Source organism: Aotus nancymaae, unplaced genomic scaffold (genome assembly GCF_030222135.1).
Source record: "Aotus nancymaae isolate 86718 unplaced genomic scaffold, 86718_ANA_hifiasm-v0.15.2.pri h1tg000049l, whole genome shotgun sequence".
In the NCBI taxonomy this organism is placed as follows: domain Eukaryota; kingdom Metazoa; phylum Chordata; class Mammalia; order Primates; family Aotidae; genus Aotus; species Aotus nancymaae.
The window spans coordinates 3,713,049-3,739,420 of record NW_026988463.1 but is presented as its reverse complement, the minus strand read 5'-3'; the positions used below and the strand labels follow the sequence as shown (position 1 = coordinate 3,739,420).

Below are 26,372 nucleotides of genomic sequence, written 5' to 3'. Positions count from 1 at the left end.
TGTTTTATGATGCCGCACGCAGCTTTGCATATCCAGTGTTGTAGATCCTTATGGTGGATTCTGAGCAATCCATTATTGCAGAGCCCACCCCCGTTCTGCCTCATGTTCTCTTTGGTGTCGTTTTCTGATTCTAAGTGGAGATTGTGGAGGACTCATGTTTCCAGGTAGGTGGGGCGGCATCCATGGAGCATGGGTTTGGACCCTGTTGGGATATGGAAGGTTGGGGACCAGCAGCAGGAATCCCAGCCCGATGTGGATCTGGGGCATGGAGGGGCAACACTGTTTTCCTTGTTCCTTCTAGGTCAGTCTCTTCTTATTCCTTCTTGGTCAGTCTCTTCTTACCGTTTGGAACCACAGGGTCCTTTGAAGGCATGATAACCTACTCTTGGACACGCAGTGAAAAATGACTTATTTTCTGTAAGAAATGTGAGGATAAGCGTTACTATCCACATTCTGTATGGACTTTTATGTCCTTAGCATGGAATACAGGGCATTATAGGAAAAAATGGTATTGGGGCTAAATTACCCAAAACCTATATATGTAGCAAGAAAAATCCTAATAAAAATGCACATTAGATTCTTTTAAAAATTAAGGAATAGTCTGAGAGTGGTGGCTCAATCCTGTAATCCCAACACTTTGGGAGGCCGAGGCGGGTGGATCACTTAAAGTCAGGAGTTCAAGACCAGCCTGGCCAACATGGTGAAACCCCGTCTCTACTGAAATAGAAAAATTGGCCAAGTGCAGTGATGCACGTGTGTAAACCCAGCTGCTTGGGTGGCTGAGACAGGAGAATGGCTTGAACCTGGGAGGTGGAGGTTGCAGTCAGCCAAGATCACATCACCGCCCTCCAGTCTTGGCAACACAGCCAGACTCTGTCTCAAACAAACAAAAAAAATTAAGGAATACCAGAGTAAATGTAATATAAAGAGTTTGCTTTTAAAGGTAGTTTGACAGCGGAGTGTAAACAGTGGTTGAGGCTGCCGAATTATTTGACAAGTAACACATGCAGAGAGCCTGTGCTAAACCGAGTGAAGGTACCAGGTGGGGTGAGTGAGCTCAGTGAGCTTTGTGTTTACCTGCTGTTACTCAGTGACTCAAAATAGTAACAGGCAGGGGAGACTAAGGTTTAAACCAGTATGGCTCTCACAGCATACTCACCTCCTCCTTCCAGATTACAATTGCCCGTGAAATGATTCTTGCTCCAGAAATGCATATTGCATATATTTTAAGGCTTTTGACAGATACCATTATACTGCCTTCCAACAAAAGCCATGTACCCAGTTACCAGCATCACACCATCTTCCCAAGGCCAGGGACTATCACCCTGTCCTTTTTTTTTTTTCCTTTTTTCTTTTTTTTTTTTGAGATGGAGTTTCGCTTTTGTTGCCCAAGCTGGAGTACAATGGTACAGTCTTGCCTCACTGCAACCTTCCCCTCCAGGGTTCAAGTGATTCTCCTGCCTCAGCCTCTTGAGTAGCTGGAATTACAGGCATACACCACCACACCTGGCTAATATTTTGTATTTTTAGTAGAAATGGAGTTTTGCCGTGTTAGCCAGGCTGGTCTCAAACTCCTGCCCTCAGATGATCCTCCAGCCTCGGCCTCCCAAAGTGCTGGGATTACAGGCGTGAGCCACCACGCCCGGCCCACCCTGTCCTTTAATAGGACAAAATGATATCATCTTATTTTGATGAGCATTTCTCTGATGAGTAAGATTTAAAGTGCTTATGTTTAGAGACATAAGCATTTGAGTTGCTTCCGTCCTGTTTTTCACAGTTTTCCTGTCAGATTCTCTTAGAATACTTTATAAAGCAAGGTGCAGCCCTCTGTGGAGGAGGGGCACAGAGAGGTGCAGGGTCAGGGCTCTGCTGCTAGGGGTCCGGCTCACCACCCAGGCAAGGCCCTTTCCTTGGGGCCTCAGTTACTTCACCTGTTGTGTGGTGAAGCCCCAGCACGCTCCTCCCTCGGGGAAGTGTATGTCTTCAATGCGCTGCTGTACCTCGGACCCTAAACACAAAGGCTGGCACAGAGTGAGGAATAAAGATGGTCTGAGAGGAGAGGCAATAATCACTCCATCATTATTTGTTTTGTCTTATGTCTTTCAGATTTAATTGTTCTAATTCATCCATGGCCTTTACACTTGTTCTTAGTGGTTTTAGTCATAGAGAGAATGCCAGTCTTTCTGTAATCTGGCCTCTCATTTATTTAATGGTACAGTTATCTGTTGCATTGGAATCGCCCATGAGACTTTTGTTCTTTTTTTCTCTTCTCAATGTTTTTGGTTTTGTTTTTGTCTTGTTTTAGCAGCAGTATCTTGCTATGCTGCCCAGGCAGGGGTACAGTGGCAATTCACAGGCACAATCGTATAGCCTTGATCTCCTGGCCTCAAGCAGTTTTCCCACCTTCACCTCCTGAGTAGCTGGGACTACAGGTGTACCACGACTGCTGGCTTCTTGAATGTCTTTATTCTCATTGTAAAAGTACATGTATGTTAGCTTTGGAAAAATTGGGAAAAGTCTAAATCAAAGCAGGCTTGTCTCTTGGGGGAAAATGGGAGGATCTGTATTTTAAGAATTTTTACTGAAAGGCCAGGCACAGTGGCTCATGCCTATAATCCCAGCACTTTGGGAGGCCAAGGCGAGAGAATTGCTTGAGACCAGGAGTTCAGGACCAGCTCCGGCAACGTTGCATGACCTTTTCTCTAAAAATGTAACTGGGCATCGTGATGCACACTTCTGTGATCTCAGCTACCCAGGAGGCTGAGGTGAAAGGACCACTGGAGCTGTGTGAGCCACGATTGCACTACTTCACTTCAGCCTGGATGACAGAGCAAGACCCTGTCTCCAAACATAAAAAGAAGTTTTACTGATAATACTGAGGAACCACTGCTTTATGCTCTGTGATTAAAGCCTTTACTACCTTTGCATAACAAAGCACTCATCTTAATTATCTTCCAATGCTTTTACAATTTAATTTTTTATATTTAATTCCTCATCATTTTCCTACTGATTCTTCTGATTTTGTTTTCTCAGGGATTTCCCCCCAAAATAGAATGCTTTTTAATTATAAAAATTGTAGTTGCTGAAACAGCTTTTTGTTACAGCATGAAGGTCTACCTTTTTGTTGTTTCTGTTATTTGTTGTCTTAAATAACAGTCATTGCTTGTTTTCTCCGTTTTTTGTGAGTCAGGAATTCAGGCAGGGTTTGTCTGGGCCATTCCCCTGCTCCACATGGCTTTGGAGGGGTTGTTTGAGGTCTGCGTTATTTTCATGGTTGCCTGTTAGTTCATTGTAATTCTGTAGCCATAGGATGTTTAATTAATCTACCTTTGACAGGCATTTAGAATTTTTTTCAAGTTTTCAATATTTAATCAGGATGTGATGCATTATTTTGGCACACATATTTTAACATACTTGTCCAATTACTTCCTTAATAATAAATTACGAGAAGTGGAATTACTGTCGAAAGAAATGTTTAGTTTTCTTTTAGATACGTGTTACTTTCCAAAATCGTACTGAATTGCCGGAGTACTTGAGAATTGCAATGTCTTTAATGATTAGTAAGAACTTTTTAAAGACAGTTTACTAGGATATAATTCATGTACCATACAGTCTTCGCTTTGAAGTGTACAATTCCATGGTATTTAGTATATTGTGTAACCATCACCACAGTCAATTTTGAAACATTTTCACCACTTCAAAAAGAAACGTAGTACCATTAGCAGTTATTCTCCATTTCCCCTGATCCCCTATTAGCAAGCAGCCACTAGTCTTTCTACTCCCTTAGATGTATCTATTCTGGGTATTTCCTAGAAATTGAATCGTATAACATGTGGTCTTTTGTGACTGGCTTCTTTTACTAAGCATGTTTTCAAAGTTCATGTTGTAGTATGTGTGGTTACTTCCCTTTTTATGGTTGAATAATATTCCATTTTGGATATATATCATGTTCTGTTTTTCCCTTCATCACTTGATGGGTGTTTGAATTGTATCTACTTTTTGGCTATTTGTAAAGGCTGCTGTGAACATTTTTTTACAGTTGTGCGAACATGCATTTTCAGTTCTTTTGGTTATATACCAAAAATAGGAATTGCACAGGTCATATGGTAATTTTGTGTTTGACCTTTTGAGGAATTGCCATATTGTTTTCCCGAGTGGCTACTGCCTTCTACATTCCCACACCAGTGTATGAGGATTCCAAGTTCTCCACGTCCTGGCCACTCTGTTGCTATTGATTAGCGCTTGGCTTTTTATTATAACCATGTGGTGGGTGTGAAGTGGTGTGATTCTGACTTGAATTTCCCAAATGGCTAATAAAATTCAACAACTTTTCATGTGCTTACTGGCCATTTGTGTATCTTCTTTGGAGAAATATCTATTCAGAGCTTTCACTCTTGGTTTTGTTTGTTTTTTGAGACAGAGTTTTGCTCTTGTTGCCCAGGCTGGAGTGCAGTGGTGGGATCTCGGCTTACCACAACCTCCACCTCCCGGGTTCAAGCAATTCTCCTGCCTCAGCCTCCTGAGTAGCTGGGATTACAGGTGCCTGCCGTCACGCATGGCTAATTTTTTTGTATTTTTAGTAGAGACAGGGTTTCTCCATGTTGGTCAGGCCAGTCTCAAACTCCCAATGTCAGGTGATCCACCTGCCTTGTCTTCCCAAAGTGCTGAGATTATAAGCGTGACCACCGTGCCCAGCACTTTCACTCATTTTTTAACTGGGCTATTTGTCTTTTTATTACTGAGTTGTAGGAGTTTTTAAAATAGGTTCTAGATGCAAGTGCTTTATGAGACCTGTGATTTGCAAGTATTTTCTCTCATTTTTTAGGTTGTCTTTCACTTTCCACTTTCACAGTTCATTATTTTGTAATGGTATCCTTTGAAGCATAAAAGTTTTTTTTTTTTTTTATGAAATCCAGTTTATTTTTCTTCTGTCATTTGTCCTTTTAGCAACATGCTAAGAAACTGCCTAATCCAAGGTTGTGAAGATTTATTCCTGGTTTTCTTCTATGAATCTTATGATTGTCACTCTTATATTAAGTCTTTGCTCCGCTTTGAGTTCATTTTCGAGTAGGAGGTAGAGAAGGCTGTCTTCATCCTTCTGCCTGGACTGTCCATTGCCTGCACTTCTCCTCACTGCCATTGAGAAACGATCCCTCCTTCCCTTGTGTTGCCTGGGCACCAAGCTGTAGAACATTTTTGTATTTGTTGTTTCTTTTATTATGTGTCTATGTTAAGAAGGCCTTCTCATCCTCATGTCTTAAAAGTATTTTAATTTTGGGCTGAGCGCGGTGGCTCACGCCTGTAACCCCAGCACTTTGGGAGGCCGAGGCCGGTGGATCACAAGGCGAAGAGATCGAGACCATCCCAGTCAACATGGTGAAACCCCATCTCTACTAAAAATACAAAAAATTAGCTGGGCATGGTGGTGTGTGCCTGTAATCCCAGCTACTCAGGAGGCTGAGACGGGAATTGCCTGAACCCAGGAGGCGGAGGTTGCGGTGAGCCGAGATCACGCCATTGCACTCCAGCCTGGGTAACAAAAGCAAAACTCCGTCTCAAAAAAAAAAAAGTATTTTAATTTTTTTCTCCATTTTAATTTGTTTTTATCCACTTTAGTCCATCTGAAGGTTTTGTTTTTTTTTTAAATGGAAGATAAGGATCAAAGATGCCTCACCACTCTTGTATATAAAGCACCACCTTCACGATACAATAGTCTCCTCTTATCTGGGGTTTCACTTACCAGCAGTCCAAAAAGAAGTGAGTACAGTACAATAAGGTGTTGAGAGAGAGAGAGAGACAGACAGACAGACAGACACCACATTCATGGAGCTCTTATTACAATGTGTTACTGTAATCATTCCATTTCATCATTAGTTACTGTTAATCTTTTACTGTACCTTATTTATAAATTAAACTTTATAATAGGTGTGTGTGTATAGAAGATAATACAGTATTACAGGATTCAGTACTATCTGAAGTTTCAGGCATCCACTAGGGTTCTTGGAACCTGTCCCCTTAGGATAAGGGGGGACTTCTGTCCCCTAATTTCATATGTACGTATATCTATTTCTGGACTTAAGCAAAGAAATTAGCTTTATATAGTATGTTTCACTATTTGGCAATATATATTGCTCCTTTATTTTTACTGTTTTTCAAAATTTTCTTGACTCTTAGAAAAGCAAAACTGCAGGCGGGCGCTCTTGGAAAGCTGAGGTGGGTAGATTACCTGAGGTAAGGAGTTCAAGGCCAGCCTGGCCAACGTGGTGAAACCACATCTCTACTAAAAATACAAATATTGGCCAGGTGTGGTGGTGCCTGTAATTCCAGCTACTCAGGAGGCTGAGGCAGGAGAATTGCTTGAACCCGGGAGGTAGAGATTGCAGTGAGCCGAGATCACGCCATTGCCCTCCTCCCTGGGTGACAGAGTGAGACTCTGTCTCAAAAAAAAAGGAAAACAAAATCACACAAAATGTAGATTGCCTTTGGGGGCAGCTTCCACCACGATGGCTTTGTTCCGTGCTTGAAAAGGAGGTTCTGAAGTACTCTCCCTCCATCCTCAGTGCTTGCCTGCCTGTGGGAACTGGGCAGGGAAGTTGGGAAAGTCTGAAGGATGCTTCTGACAGATTTGGGGACCACCTACAGTTTACATCTAACTCTCATGGCTCATTGAACACCATCCTGGGAGAGGAGGAAATTAAGTGCGCCCCTGTATTCATAAGTACTCTGCAAAACTAAGCTAATCTCAGACAAATATACAGAATTCTATGAGGAGAGCCAGGCACAGGGATGTAAAAGATTTTCTATTCCACCATTGACTCAGCTTCACCCTCAGAATGGCTTTTGAGATGCATGTAAACAATATGTAGAGCACAATAAACTGTACATTTGTCCTCCGTCCAGAAGTAGACAAATAACAGAACAAGTTTTAAATTTGTCATATAGTTTTCAACCATACTGTCACGACATATGGTCAGGTGTAAGTGCAAAAGGTAATATTAAAGATACACGCAAGCCTGGGTGTGGTGGCTCACTCCTGTAATCCCAGCACTTTGTGAGGCTGAAGCAGACTGGTCACTTGAGGTCAGGAGTTTGAGACCAGCTTGGCCAACACGATGAAACCCCATCTCTACTAAAAATACAAAAATTAGCCAGGTGTGGTGGTGGGTGCTTGTAATTCCAGCTACTTGGGAGGCTGCAGCAGGAGATCACTTGAACCCTGAAGGCAGAGGTTGCAGTGAGCTGAGATGGCGCCAGTGCACTCCAGCCTGGGTGACAGAGTGAGACTCCTGTTTCAAAAAAAAAAAAAATACAAGCCAGCTGGGTGCCGCCACACATCAGTGATCCCAGGTATGTGGGAGGCTGAGGTGGGAAGATCGCTTGAGCCCAGGAGGCCAGCCTGAGCAAATAGCAAGACCTTGTCCCTGAAATTAAAAGAAGAATCTTAAATCCCAAGTCAAAAGCAATGTGTTAATTTTGGTGAATTGAGAACAGTCTGCTTATAACTTACTTGTAGAGCTAAAATTTTTGCCTACTTTTTATATAAATTTTTTGGTATGTCACATTTCTGTACTTTAAGAAACAGTGAGGGGACAACTGTGTGGTCTCTTCAAGGTAGTGTCAGGAGTGAAAAAAGGGAGAACACAATAGATTAAGAACCTTAAAAACAACCAGATAGAGGATGTCAGCCTTCATTGGGTCCTGATTTGTGCAAACCAGCTATAAAAGAAATGTTTTGGGCAACCAGGGAAATTGGAATATGACTTGATATTAGCTGATACCCAAGAAGGATTATTCTTTTTCTTAGGTGTAATAATGATATCCTTTCCTTTCCACTTTTCTGTATGTTTGAAATTTTCATGAACATAAAAGAGACCTAAATGAGACTCATTTCATGTTTCTCCAGTTCTTCCACATCTCCATTCCTGTTGATTGCTGGATGGACCTTCCAATTCACAGGGATAAGCCAATCGAGCAGTGGACTTAGCACCAGTACTGCATGCTTGTGGGGACAGCTCAAGGGCTATTTGCTTACTGAAGCTTTAGTTAAAATTGTAAAAAATAAAGGAAGGAGCCAGGGATTCCAGTTGATGCCCCGTAACGGGACACTGGTTAAATGAATTTAAAGATAGAGAGTAACATGCTGTACCTTTATTACAAATCATCCCAGCCCACCGTGTCAGACAGTTTAATGGTATGGGGCAGAACCTGGAAAAAAAAAACACTAAGCAGAATGTGTGCATTGCAGGCAAGATAAGAGGTTCTGTTGATTATGGTTTATACATATGCATCTATATAGGAAAAAGAAGGGGGAAAAAAACCTATCAACACTTTAATAGTGGACTCCTGGATAATGGGATTTTAATTGTTTCAATTATTTCTGTAGTAGTTCTCTTGCTTTCCAGATTTCCTGCAGTGTGCATATATACTTTTATAATCAGGAAAAAATAAACAAGGGAAGGAGGCTATTTTCTCTTAGAAGTTGAGCTGTACATTCATGGTGCTCTCCTTCTCGGCCAGGATGCTGATTTTGCTTTGGGTCCTTCTCAGACTTCAGAGAGTTTTGCTCCCTAGCAAAGCCATGCAGCTTTTCTACATACGTATTTTCTAGTTCTCATAAAGGTAAAGCCAAAACAGAGAACTCTGTAACCTTTTAAAAGTGAGCTTCGATTCATTAAAAACGATTTTTACAGTTTTCTCTCCTCATCATGAATATACAGTTTTGATTCTTACATTTTTAACAAATCAGAGTGATGTACTTTAGGGGAGGTAATGAGGGTTGTGAAAGCAAGCTGGAAATAGAGTGCTAGAAGACTGGAAATCCTGGAACCGTGGAGGATACTGTTGCACATTAGGAACACTTCTCTTATTGCCTAAGTCTTTTTTAGTACATTTATCTGAAAAATGCTGGTAGTTTGTAAAGAATAAGATTCTGTGGGTCCCTTTTTCCATTTTCCTTGCAGTTAAAAGGTTTGTTTGGTCTGGCTTGTTATTTCAGGCAACTGAAAGCAAACTCTCTGTATTTTTAGCAGATCACCAAATATTTAAAATTTGTCAGCTGTCTGAGTGGAAATTTTAATGAAAAACAAAGCATTTCATAAGACAGTGCATTTACCATTGAACTGGGTGGTTGTAAAAAGGCTAAGTGTCATTAGTCTTTTAGGAGAGGTAATGTTTGCTGTGAAATCAAGCTGCAGGCGTTGTCCTTCTGGTCATGTGGTAATGACATCCAAAAGGTGGCTCTGATTCTTTTTGCTACATCAAATGTTTGCAGCACATTGCAATTGGTCAAGCCGTGGTAATCTTTTTAATTAGGTTGAACCCTATGAAATTGCCAGTGTTTGGCCATTTGGAACCTACAGAAACGGCAATCTCCTATGGTCCATCTGATAAAATACACAGCTTTTCCTGTGGTTGTGTGCATTGTGGAGTGAGTTGGGTTTTGGTTGCCACAGTGAAGAGTCAGCCATTATCTTGCTTGGATGATAATTGTATACAAGTGAGCTTGAATCAGCCTTGCTGCTGAGTTGGGTTTATGTCTGTGCTTTTGGATCTTCTTAAAGTCATCAGTGGATTAAAGAGAACTGCACTAGCCTTCTCTCTGTGGTTAGTATTATCCATCAGCTTTTGCTTTTGTTTGAGAAATAATTAATGAATATGAGTTGGAACTCTGAGAGGTTAAAGTGTTTTTATTATTATGCTTTATTTTAGTCCCAGATGCAAACAACAGTGGGAATTGTACCCACACAAGCAATTGCAACGGGCCCCACTGCAGATCCTGAAAAACGCAAACTGATACAGCAGCAGCTGGTTCTACTGCTTCATGCTCATAAGTGTCAGAGACGAGAGCAAGCAAACGGAGAGGTTCGGGCCTGCTCGCTCCCACACTGTCGAACCATGAAAAACGTTTTGAATCACATGACGCACTGTCAGGCTGGGAAAGCCTGCCAAGGTAAGCGCTGTTTTTGGAACTCCTAGTGGCAGAGGTCAGGAAGAATTTGCCTTTGTTGTACAGCAGCTCTCTGGTTGATAAGTCTCCAACAGCCTGAGTGCTGCCTTCCATTTGGTGTCACAAGACATGTTGGGCTCACGATCCCCACACGACAACAGTCAGGTGCCCCAGGAAGTCTTACTTGCTGAGGACAAAGGCGATTTGGTTTTCTGATACTCTGTGAAATTCTGCGTGAAGCCGTGCCCTGTATTTGTTCTTTTCCTCTTTCCCCTCTCACGGAAGACATTGGTCACTTCTTGAGCACTGTCTTTGTTGTGAATGTCTAGATTGTGGTTTTCTTTTGGGCAGCGAACATAGCGCACCCACGTGCAGGCACACGCCCTTCCTGCACCCCAGCATCTGTCTTGGCAGCCTGCTGTCTTGCTCCTCTGTCCTGTGTCTTGAAGCAAGTCCAGATGACAGCAAAGCTGTCCTGGGTGACTGGCAGTGACATGGGGAACTGTGCACTGTATCATCCCAGAGGAGGTGGTGAACTAGGCACCTCATGTGCCCTCTGTCTCCTCTTTTACTTCAGACACCTCATTTCTACTAAAGGAGGTGTTTTCTATTAACAGCTGTACTTTCCTTTAATCTTTATTCTCTTTCCTTCTCTTTTTATGCTCATAAACCTTGTGGGGGAATCTCCCCCTGGTCTTGTCGCCTGCTGTAACATTTGTCAGTTCCCAGAGTAACTCTGTTGTAGCAGAGAAGCAGAGGAAGGGTAAGGTTAGACCTTTAGAAGATGAAGACGGAGTAACCAGGGTCAGTTACCCTCTTGAGTACTTCTTCGCCAAGTGCCCAGAGTCCCTTTTGGAATCTGTACAGACTTCTCATTTGCTTCTCTATCTGTATTTCTTCACTGTAGTATTTAGGTGGTTTCATCTTGAAACATAATTGGACGTTTTTATTTTAAATAGTGACGTCACAGAACTATTATTTGTTCTACCTTTCATTGCAGTTGTTCAGTATTCCAGGTTGAATAGTTTTTGTTTTGTTTTGTGGGCTGCCCTTAATCACCCATCCTTCATAACATTGCTTCTAGGGGAAGTTTTGTTTAGATTTCTCAATAGTCAACTTACAAACTTTTTGGAAAACAGCCTGTTTGTAAGTTGAGGACTGCCTGTACTGTGTTATGGTTACACTTGTTACCATTTTCTTATGGAATCTGGCATTATAATTTAGGTATAATTGAAAGTGTGACGATTTGGATAGAAAAATAACATCTCGTTGTTTTTCTGGTCATAGTTGCCCATTGTGCATCTTCACGACAAATCATCTCTCATTGGAAGAACTGCACACGACATGACTGTCCTGTTTGCCTCCCTTTGAAAAATGCCAGTGACAAGCGAAACCAACAAAGTAAGTGAGCACGGGGGCAGAGAAGCTTGGAGATGAGAATAGAAGCTGTTTCTAAAGACAATGCAGAGAGTAGGTAGGGAGTGGGCAGGGGTTATAAGCCACGGAGTGCAGGGTGAGGTAGGGCGGACAGCGGCCCAAGGTACAGCCAAGCTCAGAGGGCAGGTTGGCTCTCCGTGTCGGGAAGGCTGTGAGAGTGTTGGACCCTGACTTACTCACTGCCTCTCCCTCTCCCTGCCCCCCGCATACACGCACTTGAAGCTGCATGGAGCAGCAGAGTCACTTTGATCAGCGAGCCAACATGAAGACATGGTATTTCCTGACAGTTACTCAGTACGTGAGGATTTAAATTCCATGTCGCTGTAATGGCAGTGATGTCTGGGGGAGGGGGACAGAGGGGACACTATTGGAATTGGAAAGCCCTTATCCTGAAGTAAATTTCGAAGGCTCTGTCAGTCAGGCTGGGTCAGTATAAAATCCCACATGGATGTTTGTGAAGGTTTCCCTCTCTGGAGCTGCATTCCCCAGACCTCTTGATATAACTAACCAACCATTCCCTCTGCTTTGAAGTGAGAGCCTCTACTGTAGGGCTGCTGCATCCTGGTCACTCTGTCGTTTTGCCATTGTCTGGGTTGTCTGTAGCCCTTGGCTCAGCTGACGTAGCAATCCCTGCTCCTTGGGAGGCCTGAGTGGGTCTCTGGAACTCCCTGCTGTTGTAGGCTTCAGGCAATAAGAAGGATGAACCTTCCTTGTTTTTAAACCCTTTTCCTCTCATTTTAGAGGTAAAAACGTGGTCTTTTGGTGTGTCCTTCAGTTTTGGACAGCTAGGAAGTGCCCTTCGATCTCCTGTTCCCTCATGGCTGGAGCTGCCGCCTTAGTGACTTTTCTAGCACAACACAGTCTTCCTCATCTTCCTCCATCTCGTCTGTGCCATCTTGCCACTCTCCCTGTTTTGTGTTTTACGTGTTCGTTCCTCTCATTCTTCTTGATCATCCTTCCTCAAGACCCCGCAGCTGCCTGGAGAACATGTGCTGGTTTTCTTTCTGGTTGTTTCTGAGTGGCCCAGGGAAAGATGGAAAAAGCACTTTGTTCCTAAGAGTACCGTGGAATGGCGTGCCAGTGACAGCACCCGTGGTTTTCCTTTGAATCTGTCCAGCCCACCTCCCTCTGGTAGCAAGGGAGTGGGCAGTGAGCTGATGCTGACCCTGCTTCATTTAAAGCAGGATATCCCTATCACAGGGAAGAGAAATGCTGTGGTGATGGGGCCTGTTATCTACCTCCCTACAGAGGAGCCACAATGAGTTTCCTTTAAAAGCCAGTTTCCTGGCCAGGCGCAGTGGCTCACACCTGTAATCCCAGCACTCTGGAAGCCAAGGTGGGCGGGTCACCTGAGGTCGGGAGTTCAAGACCAGCCTGACCAACATGGTGAAACCCTGTCTCTACTAAAAATACAAAATTAGCCAGACATAGTGGCGCATGCCTATAATCCCAGCTGCTCGGGAGGCTGATGCCGGAGAATCACTTGAACCCAGGAGGCAGAGGTTGCAGTGAGTCAAGATCACCCCATTGTACTCCAGCCTGGGCAACAAGGTTGAAACTCCATCTCAAAAAAAAAAAAAAAAAAAAAGTTAAATTATTCTTTGATTGACCAAAATTTGAATTAGTAAACAATTTCCCTGGATATCTCATATAAAGCGACATTCTAGAATCCTGGGTCTTCTAGGATCAGATAGTTGGGACAGTAGTTCTAATGGAATACAGTCTGTTTTTCCTCCCAACTTTTTTCTTTAGTATATTGTGATGGCTAAATTTCTTGTCTTTTAGGACACATTTCAGTAATAGGCTCTTTAAGTGCCAAGATACTTGTTTTCAAGTTTGTAGTTATACATTATTCCATGAATAATGAGCTAGAATTTTATTCTTAACTTTTAATTTGGGGGTGTGGTTTTTGGGGGATCTTTTGTTTCTGGTACATACTACCGTGACAGTTATAGTTTTGTGATTTCTCTTTTTAAGAAACACTTACGTGGTTTTTGTTTTAAAAGAAAAAAGAAGTATGTGGTTTTTTTTTTTTAAACCATCCTTATAACTGCCTGAGTGTTGTGAAAATTGATTCCATGCATGCTCTCTCAAGTGGTAAACCACAGGTTTTCTACTAGTCATAATGCAAGATATTACCAGGCCGATTTTATAAAGTCACAAGGAAGATTTAGATTAACTTGCTACAAAATTTTGGTAGCTTTTTATAAAAATGTGAGTGACAAGGTTTCGGCCGTATCCTTTCTGTAAATTTTCCTTTTTTTCCTCTTCCCCCCAAATCAAATGATGCTTATTGTGTGTGAGCTCTTGAGTTAGGAACCCAGAGAGGAAAGTGTGAATCTGACCCTACCATGGCTTAAGATTGGGCTTTGAAGATGATATATATGTTTAAAATAACGGAAGGGTGACCTCCCTCAAAGGACTGAGATAGAGATGAGTCAGTGCAGTCGGAATTTTTTTTAGGAGAATTGGAGTGCACCTGACTATAGAGAAAGGTAGGACTTGATGGAGCACAGTGCAAACAAAATAACAAAGAAAGAACATTTCAGACAGTGGGGACGGTGTCCACATAGTACATAGCCTGTGAGGGCTTGCATTTGACTGGACTGGGGTTCCTGTGCAAGCGAGGTGGACTGTGGTGAGCTCCTGGAAGCCACAGGGACTCTGCCGAGACCCACCTGTGCTCGCTCTGTGGAGACCTCCTTCGGGGCCCCAGGACTCTGCTTTTTAGGTATTGTTTCCCATAGGCCAGCGCTGATCTTACCTGATGGCACACTTCCTTGGTCAGCACACATTCTGCTCTCTAACTTCTGTGATTGATGTCTTTACTGAGAGAACCTTCCAGAATCACCTGTGGAGCTAATCTGACATTCTTTGAAATGAAGCCCAGACCATTGATTACCTTTTTGGCCTGTGTTGAGTTTTTGTTAGGTTTGTTTTGAGACTGAGTCTCGCTCTGTCATCCAGGCTGGAATGCAGTGGCATAGCCACGTCTCACTGCTGCCTCAACCTCTCGGGCTCAAGCAGTCATCCCACTCCAACCTCCTGAGTAACTGGGACTACAGGCATCTGCCACCATGCCTGGCTAATTTTTGTGTGTGTGTGTGTGTTTTGTAGCGATGGGGTTTCACCATGTTGCCCAGGCTGGTCTTGAACTAATGAGATCAAGCAGTCTTCCCCCCTTGGCCTACCAAAGTTCTGGGATTACAGGCTTGAGCCACTGCGTCTGGCCTCATTAGATTTTGCCTTGAATTGTTTTTTAAAGATTCTGTAATCACTGATCTCGAGCTAACCATCCTTTACAGCAGTGTTCAATTTTTGTTGAATATTAGGACTCTCCAAGATATATATCTTAATTCAGTCCTGCCATCTGACCTCCAATAAATTCCGGTGCACAGAGTGGAATGAGGACTGGGCTGTGGGACCTGTGACCAGGTTGTGGTCATGGGTCGTGGAGCTCATGTTGCCTCACTGGTGAAGTTCTTGCTGCTCAAAGTGTAGGCCTCGTGCAAACCGTACAGGCGCTCCCGGGTTGCTTGTAAGCAATAAAGAAATTAGAGCCCCATTTCAGACCTCCTGTGTTAAAACCTGTGTTTTTATAAAATTTCCAGGTGATTGGTATGCACATTAAAATCTGAGATGCGCTGTTCTGGATGCCTTGAAAGGCCAGGTGTCTGGGCCAGAGCTGGTGACAGGGTTTGAGTCATTCTCTGAGGGAGACCATGGGTTTTCCAACCCAGAGTCCCACAGGGACTGTTAAAGCAAGGTTACACTGTCAGCCCCAGAGCCAGCCTGTTCCACGCACTGCCCTGGGTGCTTCAGCCATGGCCCCAGCTGCTGCCGGGTATCTCCAATGAGTGCAGTGCCCACTGCTTGACCCGGCAACATGTTCCATCTATAGGTGCCACAGATTGTTTTAAACACCTCCTCCTTTCGACCGGATGCAGTGGCTCATGTCTGTAACCCTAACACTTTGGGAGGCCAAGGTGGGCAGATTGCCTAAGCTCAGGTTCAAGACCAGCCTGGCCAACACAGTAAAACCCCTTCTCTACTAAAATACAAATAATTAGCTGGGCATGGCGGTGGGCACCTGTAATCCCTGCTCCTCGGGAGGCTGAAGCAGGAGAATTGCTTGAACCCAGGAGGCAGAGGTTGCAGTGAGCTGAGATCTTGCCACTGCACACCAGCTTGGGCGACAGAGCAAGACTCCTTCTCAAAAACAAAAAACAATACAAAACAAAACAAAAAAACACCTCCTTTCATTAAATGGAGTCAAGATCTCCCTCCTTCAAACTGCCACTCATTTACTAGCCCATCAGGTGCCCCGTGAGTGTGTGTGGAGCAGCCCCTTTGTTCTACTTGAGGACCCTTCAGAGATTTTCACCTGTTGTGACAAACTGGTGGAATGGGGAACAGTAGGGAGTAGAATCTGAAGGCTGTAGAGAGAATGGCGTGCTTGATTGACCCAGACTTAAGCACCAAAGGGTCGTTGGTGATGTGTTTCATCTGAACAGCTTTGCTCCTTGCTAGCAAGGAGCAGTGTCGCTGAGCCAGTGTCACTTGGCTTCTGAAGAAAGCCTTTTGCTTGAGGACTTGTGGCTGCATCTGATGGGAGGCTGGGTCACCAGGCTGGCGGTGCCTGGGTCCCCCTCAGTGCTTCTCTTCATTGTCATGCCCCACGCTGTGCATAGGAAGGTGCCAGGTGGGAAGTAGGTCCTGGTCCACACAATACCCGTGAGGTATGGTGGTACCACCAGCAACTTTATAGAGATGTCTGCAGGTCTGAGTAAATTTTTTTTTTTGAGACATAGTCTTACTCTGTTGCCTAAGCTGGAGTGCAGTGGCGTGATCTCGGCTCACTGCAACCTCTGCCTCCCTAGTTCAAGTGATTCCCGCTTCAGCCTCCCGAATAGCTGGGATTACAGGCACACGCCACAACGCCTGGCTAATTTTTGTATTTTTAGCAGAGATAGGGATTCCCCATGTTTGCCAAGCTTGGTCTGGAACTCCTGACCTCAGGTGATTCCTCCACCTCTACTTCCCAAAGTCCTGGGATTATAGGTATGAGCCACCTGAATAAATACTAGCATTGCTTTTTTAGTAGAAATCTAAATGTCTCTTGGTATCCTCAGGAAACTGGTTCCAGGATCCCCCAAGTATACCGAAACCAGGCGGACTCAAGCCCCACAGCTGGCCCTCCCCATACACGTTTCGCCTCCCACTAGCAGTTTCTGGCCTGCCTTGGGTGACATGTGGCTCACTCTCATGCTGCTGTAGATTCAGCTCTAGCAGCTTCTGCTTTGCTTCATGGTGTGTCTCCCCCCATCCTGACAAAGCTTACACATTTAATTCATGTTCATTTTCACTGAATTTCCAAATGGAGTTCAGTTTTATTGAGAATGATTGAGAGCTGAAGTTGTCGGGGTAACTGAATACTTTGCATCAGCAGCATAGACTGTACAGGGAACCTCTTAACCTCTTAGTGGAACATTATTTATTCTTTTTTTTTTTTTTTTTTGACTGAGTCTTTCTGTCACCCAGGCTGGAGTGGAGTGGTGCAATCTCAGCTCATTGCAACCTCTGCCTCCTGGGTGCAAGTGATTCTCCTGCCTCAACCTCCCGAGTAGCTGGGATTACAGGTGCTTACTACTACGCCCAGCTAATTTTTGTATTTTTGATAGAGATGGGGTTTCACCAAGTTAGCTAGGCCGGTCTCAAACCTCTGACCTCAATTGATCCACCTGCCTTGGCCTCCCAAAGTGCTGGGATTATAGGTGTGAGCCACTGCGCCTGGCTTCTTAGTGGAACATTCTTTGTGCGTGAAGAATGGCAGGTGAGTCCCAGAAAGAGTGCCTGCTATAAATCTTGGCCTTTTGTTCATAGGTCATAGGCTTCTTCTTCAGCTTACCTCAGAAGGGTGGTGAGGCTAGGGGATGTTGCGGTGCTTTAAAGAGATAAATATCTGAGACAGGCGTATCACCTGATGGGCCCAGGAGAAGAATCCAGCCTGTGTGTTAGTGCACTACAGGTGTGTTGTGGCTTCCTAAAGGTTAGAGCTTTATGCTCTAGTAAGGAAAAAAGATGTAAAAATGGCCAGATAAGCACACGGCCTTGACACTGGAAGAGGTTGGCAGCAATAATGTGGAAAGGATAAATATAGAAACCTCATTCTTTGGAATGCCAGGTAGATGGAGCAATGCTGTCTGTAGCTCTCTATGCATTTCTCTTCAGTTCTGAGGCGCTTTATGGACTGTGCTGGGAGGGCCCACGGTATGCTGGCTGCTGCGCTATACCTGGCACATCCCCTGGACTCTGCACAGCAAGTCACATGGCCCAGGTGGCAGGTGGCAGGTGGTGAAGAGCAAAAGTTGAGTGTCACCTTAATCCCACCTTTCAGGGATGCATAGGGAAGATGAGATGAGCCTGATTTTCTCTGCCCAAGGGTTCCAAGATGCAGTTTGGGTGCATTAGGTGATTATTAGATTAATCTGTTGTCCCTTCCAACAGATTCTAGGCTCAGAGAATGCAGAAACTTATGTCCACATCATATTTGGGAGCCTGGCAGAATGTACTCACTGAGTCTGTCATGTGGGTGAGTGAGTACATGAAGGGACAGTGTCTGAGGACAAGCAGGGACACAGGAGGCACTGTTGAAATTCAGAGAGGGATTGGGAGTACCACCATGGAGCACTCGGAGCACGTTGAGGTTGCAGTACAGTTGATGGTTGCTTGTACATAAGGACTCCCCTTTCAGTCATCCATCAGCCCCACAGTGATTGCCTGAGCTCCCTTACCCTTTAGTATTGTATCATTTCATCTAATAGCATCATTTCAACTTCAAATTCAGCCATGTTTAAATGGCAGAGACCTTCTTTATTTGTTTGCAAATTATTTCCCTTGCTTCTGAATTTTAGAAATGGTGAGTTCCAAATGCTTACTTCTCATAGATATATTTCCCTTTAAGATAAAAATATAATACTTACATTTAGAAAATGAATGCTTTTAATACAAAATGCAGTGACCATGTCAGCAGCTTGGATGGGAGGCCTGTGTGAGTAAGAGGCATTGGCTGCCCTGTAAATGGCTGTGGGCTTAGCAGGGGCATTCACTGTAAGGTGGGGCATTTTAGCTAAATGGATGGCACTTGGGGAAGTGTGGAGAAAAGGGAAATGTAGGAAGACGTCAATAAAGCATTCACCCGGAAATGGAAGGCTGTATACTTTGTTTCTTTTAAGTTCCTCTCCACAGTTCATTACCATGTGTGTTAAATGTAATGTAGCCCTGTTCTTCCTTATATCACAAAGTTATAGAAAAATAAACTATCCTACCACTGTTACTTTCATTTTTATACCATAGTGCTTCTTCAGAATATAGGATGTCGGTTTCAGAAGTATGGTGGACACATGTTTAACGTTTTGAGGAGTAGTATTATAATACTTTTAAAGGTATTGTGCATGACTTACTTCAGCTATACACTTGTCATAAAGCGCACCTTGGGAGTTGCTTTTCGTTTATGATAATGAGTTCTTGGTGCGTGTAATTGTGTCTAATGAGTGTTAATGAGTTGATCTGAATATCCTTATTAGAAAAGTTAATAGTATGGAATATGTAATTACGAGGAATTTTTTTTCACACATTTTAGTTTAATTAAGTTGCTCTGGTAAGTATTGGGGTTGTTTATTATTTGTGCACTGATGATTGAATGTGAGAATATTACTGTTATACATAGTGGTCTGAATTTGAAAGAAAGGCTTTGCGATTGTGTTTTACATATCAAAAATGTTGTGTTATAGTAGCAACACTATAAGCTGCTGTTTTTAACATGACTCTAAAATTTGTGGAAGTTAGAAAGAAACTCAAAAATAAGAATCAGGCCGGGTGCAGTGGCTCAAACCTGTAATCCTAGCACTTTGGGAGGCCGAGGCAGGTGGATCACAAGGTCAAGAGATCGAGACCATCCTGGCCAACATGGTGAAACCCCTTCTCTACTAAAACTACAAAAATTAGCTGGGCGTGGTGGCGCGCGCCTGTAGTCTCGGCTACTCAGGAGGCTGAGGCAGGAGAATTACTTGAACCTGGGAGGTGGAGGTTGCAGTGAGCTGAGATCGCACCACTGCACTCCAGCATGGCGCCTGGTGACAGAGCAAGACTCTGTCTCCAAAAAAAAAAAAAAGAAGAAGAATCAGTACTGTGATATAAAACTTCTACCATATGATAAAATTTCAGTCAACAACAACATTTGGGTTGTTGGGACAGATGAGTGGGCAGGCAAACAGGTTGATGGGTAGGTAGTTAGATTTATTGACCTTGAAATCCCCAAATTGATGAAAGTTTGGAGTTGTCTCTCTATTACATCGGAAGCCCTTTGGGATGGAGTTCCTTATGTTGACACCAGTTTTTCCTTTAGTCTCCTGGGGTTAGCTAACTAGATGGCTTAGCTTCCCTGCCAGCCAGCAGTGGGCCTAGGTAGCAGAAACTGATGATGGCCACGTGAGGCAGAGCCACCTCCTGAATATCATGAGTACTGAGGCGACCCCTGGATAACAAGACCCATGTGGAATTGCAAAGCTTCACTCCAACTTAATTTCAAACAGATCAGTCAGTCAGTCAAGTGCAGTATTTCTTGATTAGCTTCATGTAGCCAGAGAGCTCAGCGTGGTGCTCTGCTGCATATGAATCCCTTCAGAAGGTTGTGTTCATGCTGTCATTATTTGTGTAAGTTTCAAGGAATTCCAATTATGTGATTTGGAAGAGCACATCATAGATTTATTAATCAAAAGTAACTGACCAGGTATCATCTCTGCTCCTTCTCTACCTGTGCAGGTGAGCAGTGAAGGACAGGGTTGGCGTCAGCAGCAGGAGGGTGCTCCTCTGTTCATCTCAGAGGTGTCTGCTGGCCCCCAGAGAATCAGACGTTTCCCTTGTCATACATTTGCCCCTCCCTGGAACTGACTTCTTGAGGAGTCTCTAGGTTTTAAGGCATACTAATTTTTTTAAGTGAGATTTTATGATCTGTTGCATGCTGAGATAGAAACTTGACTTTTCTTTAGCTTTTTGTTCTTCTCTTACTGCCAGGCAGAATAAATGAGAATTTCCTTCAATACAGCTCCTTTCTCCCTAGCCTTGTTTCATGGCTTTATGATATTCACGTATAGTCTTTTGGTAAAATGTATTTGCTTCTCAAAAGTTTTTAAATCATTTGTGGGTTTCTTCCTTTTGCTAACCTTTCTTGTTTGTCTGTCTCTTTGTTGTTATAGCCATCCTGGGGTCTCCGGCTAGTGGGATTCAAAACACAATTGGTTCTGTTGGCACAGGGCAACAGAATGCCACTTCTTTAAGTAACCCAAATCCCATAGACCCCAGCTCCATGCAGCGAGCCTATGCTGCTCTCGGACTCCCCTACATGAACCAGCCCCAGACGCAGCTGCAGCCTCAGGTTCCTGGCCAGCAACCAGCACAGCCTCAAACCCACCAGCAGATGAGGACTCTCAACCCCCTGGGTAGGTGAAAGAACTCTCAACTTCGTTCTTACTTGTCCAAATGTACCGAAGGAAATGGAGTGATGGAACCCAAGGCAGTTTTCTGTTGGTTTTGTTTTTTACTACAATGATTGAAATAAAAATCTTCCAGGAAAAAGCTGAAGTGTCTGATGCAAAGAAAATGTTACATGCTTATAAAAAGAATTTTTTATTTGCATTTGCAAATACAGCAATGTTTTTATTGCATTCTGTGCCACTTCTGTCTGGACAGTTTTCATAAAGAATGTGCCATGTGGCTCAGAATGCAGATCTCACACGTCAAGATGCTGACTGGACCCCTCCTGCTGACTCTTGTCATTTGTTTGATGGAGAACTTGTGTCTGGCAGTTTCTCACACATCTTGGTTAGAGTCTTCCCCACAGTTGAAAGTGACCAGCCTGGACTTGAGCAGGTTAAAGACAAGAGTCCTGGGAACTTTCTTGACTCAGGCTTCCGGACATACCAGTATTTCCTTTGTCACCCCAGCCCATTATTTGCCAGCCTTCAGTCATTTACTTACACATCACCATGATTTTTGTCATTTCTGCATATGGTTTCCTTAATATTTTTCTTTAAGCGTACACAGTCCCTTTACATTTTGGCTTAAGCTAAGTAGTGATGTTTGTGAAGTCAAGTCTGGTTAACTAGTTGTGCTAGTTTTGTTCTTTTCCTAATAGAGTAAGTATTTTACTCTTAAAGATTACACTTTAAAATATGCCCAGTTAAAGTCATTTTATTTGTTGCTTTTTGGAAAACAACTGCCCTAATGAGTATCTAATTAATACTGGCCAGGAGACTGGGTTAGAATCCTGAGACCAAAGTCTTAATATAATTCCTCTCCTGTTGATAGTATAATTTGGCACAAGCTTAGCCTTTTGAATCTCAGCTTTCCTTTATTTTAATATGAAGATTGTAGACAAATTGACCTCGATATTTTTTTCCTGAGCTTAATTTCTATGATTTTATTGTCTCATATTGGGGATAAAAACAGAGGCATGTGTCAGGGCCGCTGAGTCACTTAGGAGTGATATTCATGAAACAGAATGAAAGTCGGAGGCTGCATATGGGTCACTAGATACCAGCTAACCTAGTGGTTCTACTTTGGTTACAAAGTAGAGGGGGGAAGTGTCTGATTATTTGTGCACGTTGGTTACCATTATTGAAAATATGACACTCAGAGTTCCTGCCTTTGTGCTTATTATAACTGATCAGAATCACTTATTTAAATAATCACCAATTGTTTATATAGTGACCTGTTGGTTATCTGTCATCAAAACTTCGAAGTGTATATTAAAATTTTAAGAGTTGATTGATTTGTTTTCTTTCTGTCTTTAAAGGAAATAACCCAATGACCATTCCAGCCGGAGGAATAACAACAGATCAGCAGCCCCCAAACTTGATTTCAGAATCCGCTCTTCCAACTTCCCTGGGGGCCGCAAAGTAAGATCGTGTTTCAGTTCTGAGTGGCAGTCCAACGGAAGTGTGGACCGAGAACCACACAAAACTGATTCATTCTAAATATGCGGTAGAGAAAATAGTTTAAATGGGGTGGTGAGGGGTGAATGCTGTTTTTCTTTTTTTCTTTAAGTATAAATGTAGAACAGGTAATAGATTAAACATAGTTTAACTTTCATTGTATATACATCACTTGGCTCTCCTTACTTGAATTTTTTAAAAGTCACATATGGTGGTAGAAGAACCTTATTAGACCAAGTGTGTTTTAGTCCCTTCAGTAGATGGATGAAGTGTCCTTGTTTCCTCCCTAGCCCCTTGATGAACGATGGCTCCAACTCTGGTAACATTGGAACCCTCAGCACTATACCAACAGCAGCTCCTCCTTCCAGCACTGGTGTAAGGAAAGGCTGGCATGAACATGTCACTCAGGACCTGCGGAGCCATCTAGTGCATAAACTGTACGTAACAGGTTTGCAGTTTCATAGATGTCTGATTTTGTTCCTGTGTTGCCCATTGGCTACCAGATGACAGTACCCTCCTAGGCTGTATGAGCCATGTGCTTATTTAGGGAGCCACTCCCACTGCTGGTAGAGCTCTGGCAGCCCTGGGCAGGCCAGAGATTCCCACACTCTATGTCCTTGGTGAGCGGGGCTGTCAAAGAGAGCATGGGTGGCTCTGTACTGCTGAGGGGCACTGAGTTGCAGCCCCTATCATGGAGACAAAGATCCTCTATGCAGCCTGGTCTTATGTGCCTATGCACTTTGGGCTGCATGAGAGGGCTGGGGTTAGCTCAAAAGCTTCATCTTATTTTGTAGTTTCAGATTCTAGTTGTGGAGATCCCTCAGAGTTAGATAAATTTAGAGTATAGATGGCATGTCACTCTCACCTTACAGTTAGTTAACATAACAGAAAGTTAATAATTAACTTTTCTTTTCTTTTTTTTCTTTTTTTTTTTTTTGAGATGGAGTCTCACTCTGTCACCCAGACTGGAGTGCAGTGGCACGATAACGGCTCTCTACAACCTCCGCCTCCCAGATTTAAGTAGTTCTCCTGCCTCAGCCTCCCAAGTAGCTGGGATTACAGGCATGCGCCACCACCCCCAGCTAGTTTTTGTATTTTTAGTAGAGATAGGGTTTCATCATGTTGGTCAGGCTGGTCTCAAACTCCTGACCTCAAGTGATCTGCCCGCCTCAGCATCCCAAAGTGCTTGGATTACAGCCGTGAGCCTCCGAGCCCTTCCTATTTGTTTGTTTGTTTGTTTGTTTGTAGAGAGAGAGATGGAGTCTTACCATGTTGCCCAGGGTGCTCTCAAACTCCTGGCCTCAACTAATCCTCTCACCTTAGCCTCCCAAAGTACTGGGTGGTATGAAGTGTGGTGATACCAGGCCTAACTTTCTTGAGCTAATTACTTAAAATGAACTAGATTTACATTCCCTTCGAGTTTTTTCCCTTCCTTATTTTGATCAAATTTTTTTTTTTGGTAATAGGTAGTTTAGAAATCAGAGCTTTGAAATCGTATTATTCTGGAAATGACCCAGCACATACTTGTTAATAGCAAAATATTGATAGGTTTGATGTGTAGATAAGTTGATAGGTCTGGATTGTCTCCAGGGAGTTACTTCTTTCATGTATTGATATGCTAGGCAAGAGAGGCTTGGCGTTTCTCTCCATACTGTATTGCCACCAGAGATAGATAATCCTGGTTTTGTAGTGCTCATTTGATCGCACTGGAAGTAGCTTCAGGCCAAGTGCAGCAGCCCCCACCTGTAATCCCAGTGCTTTGGGAGCCCGGAGCGGGAGGATTGCTGGAGCCCAGGTTCAGGCCAGCCGGGGCAACACAGTAAAACTCTTTCTCTACAGAAAACTTAAAAATTAACTGAGCGACCGGGCACGGTGGCTCAAGCCTGTAATCCCAGCACTTTGGGAGGCCGAGGCGGGTGGATCACGAGGTCAAGAGATCGAGACCATCCTGGTCAACATGGTGAAACCCCATCTCTACTAATACAAAAAATTAGCTGGGCACGGTGGCGCGTGTCTGTAATCCCAGCTACTCAGGAGGCTGAGGCAGGAGAATTGCCTGAACCCAGGAGGCGGAGGTTGCGGTGAGCCGAGATCGCGCCATTGCACTCCAGCCTGGGTATCAAGAGCGAAACTCCCTCTCAAAAAAAAAAAAAAAAAAAAAATTAACTGAGCATGGTGGTGTGCACCTGTACCTCCCAGCTTACTTGGGAGGCTGAGGTGGAAGGATCACTTGAGCCCAGGAGTTCAAAGCTGCAGTAAGCTATGATCATGCCACTGTACTCCAGCCTGGGCAACATAGCAAGACCCCATGTCTTTTAAGCTGGACTGTCTCTCTGTTATTCAGGGCTGGAGTGCAATGGTGTGATCTCAGCTCACTATAACTTCTGCCTCTTGGGTTCAAGTGATTCTCCTGCCCCAGCCTCCCAAGTAGCTAGGATTACAGTCACCCGCCACCATGCCCAGCTAATTTTTGTATTTTTAGTACAGACAGGATTTCACCACGTTGGCCAGGCTGGTCTCAAACTCCTGACCTCAGGTGATTTGCCTGCCTCGACCTCCCAAAGTGCTGGGATTACAAGCATGAGCCATTGTGCCCGGCTGAGATGCCTTTTTTTAGAAAAAGAAGAAAGAAAATAATTTGATAGTGGCCCACACCTATAATCCTAGCACTTTGGGAAGCCGAGGCAGGCGGATTGCCTTGCATAGGAGTTCAGGGCCATCCTGGGCAACACGATGAAACCCTGTCTCTACTAAAATACAAAAGAAGTTAGCCGGGTGTGATGGCGCATGCCTGCAGTCCCAGCTAGTTGGGAGGTTGAGGCAGGAGAATTGCCTGAACCCAGGAGGCGGAGGTTGCGGTGAGCCGAGATCGCACCATTGCACTCCATCCTGGGTAACAAGAGCGAAACTCCGTCTCAAAAAAAAAAAAAAAAAAAAAAAAAGGAAGTAGTTTGATAGATGTGTTATCCTTTCAGAGTCCAAGCCATCTTCCCAACACCCGATCCCGCAGCTCTAAAGGATCGCCGCATGGAAAACCTGGTAGCCTATGCTAAGAAAGTGGAAGGGGACATGTATGAGTCTGCCAACAGCAGGGTAGGTAGCTGCTCACTGTGCTCTGGCCTCTACTGCATCTGTAGTAGACAGCAATACATTTGTCTGGTTTGTTATCTGGAAACAGTGGAATCTGTGTAGTTGGGAGAGACATGAGGCCAATGGCCAAGGAGACTTCCCAGATAAGACACAAATTTCCTGCACAACTCTCTTAGTTAGCTACATTGGTACATGGAGTATGTCAATTTACATTATGTCCATGGGATATATTTTTCATATTAGGTGGTGGTATATTATTGCTAGCATCAGTGAATATTCAAGAAGTTGATTTGAGTGAAATGGAACATGTATTTAGTACCTACTATTTAACATGTCCTATAAAGTCATTGGGAATTGAGCAAGAGTGTGGGCTTCTGGTGCATCAGGTATTTGCATACTTTTGCCAGTGTACTCAGTGAAGAAGTTCATTAGTTAGAACCTACAACACAGATCATTCCATTGCTTTTTACAGTTTTAACTGCTTCATATTGAATATGATTGTTTTTTAGGATGAATATTATCACTTACTAGCAGAGAAAATCTACAAGATACAAAAAGAACTAGAAGAAAAACGGAGGTCACGTTTACATAAACAAGGCATCTTGGGGAACCAGCCAGCCTTACCAGCCCCAGGGGCTCAGCCCCCTGTGATTCCACAGGCACAACCTGTGAGACCCCCAAGTAAGGATTTCATTTCCTTCTGCCAATCCTTGGCCTATTTTCTTGGTTTTCCTTCATGTTTGGGGTGTATTTCTAAGAATAGAGGATTAGAGTCTTTGATGTGTGACCTATAGAAGCTGTTGATGTGGCAGTGGCCCTGACCACCTGCCTCAGGCCATGTTGGGACTCTGAGTTTGTCTCTTAGGAAGGCCCTTTAAAGGGTGTGCTGGCATCGGAACACAAGT

The 26,372-nt window shown here is 43.7% G+C and overlaps 1 protein-coding gene across 2 annotated transcripts in view; it reads left to right on the top strand.

Annotated features, from left to right (window-relative positions):
- Positions 1–26,372, top strand: part of CREBBP (CREB binding protein) — a 156,421-nt gene that overhangs the window by 77,148 nt on the left and 52,901 nt on the right. For both annotated transcript variants that reach the window (XM_021667261.2, XM_012441866.3), the window contains exons 4-10: positions 9,709–9,949; positions 11,234–11,347; positions 20,641–20,883; positions 22,239–22,341; positions 22,668–22,814; positions 25,353–25,470; positions 25,977–26,148. In XM_021667261.2, the coding sequence (XP_021522936.2) occupies positions 9,709–9,949; positions 11,234–11,347; positions 20,641–20,883; positions 22,239–22,341; positions 22,668–22,814; positions 25,353–25,470; positions 25,977–26,148 (1,138 nt within the window). The remainder of the gene's footprint in view (positions 1–9,708; positions 9,950–11,233; positions 11,348–20,640; positions 20,884–22,238; positions 22,342–22,667; positions 22,815–25,352; positions 25,471–25,976; positions 26,149–26,372) is intronic.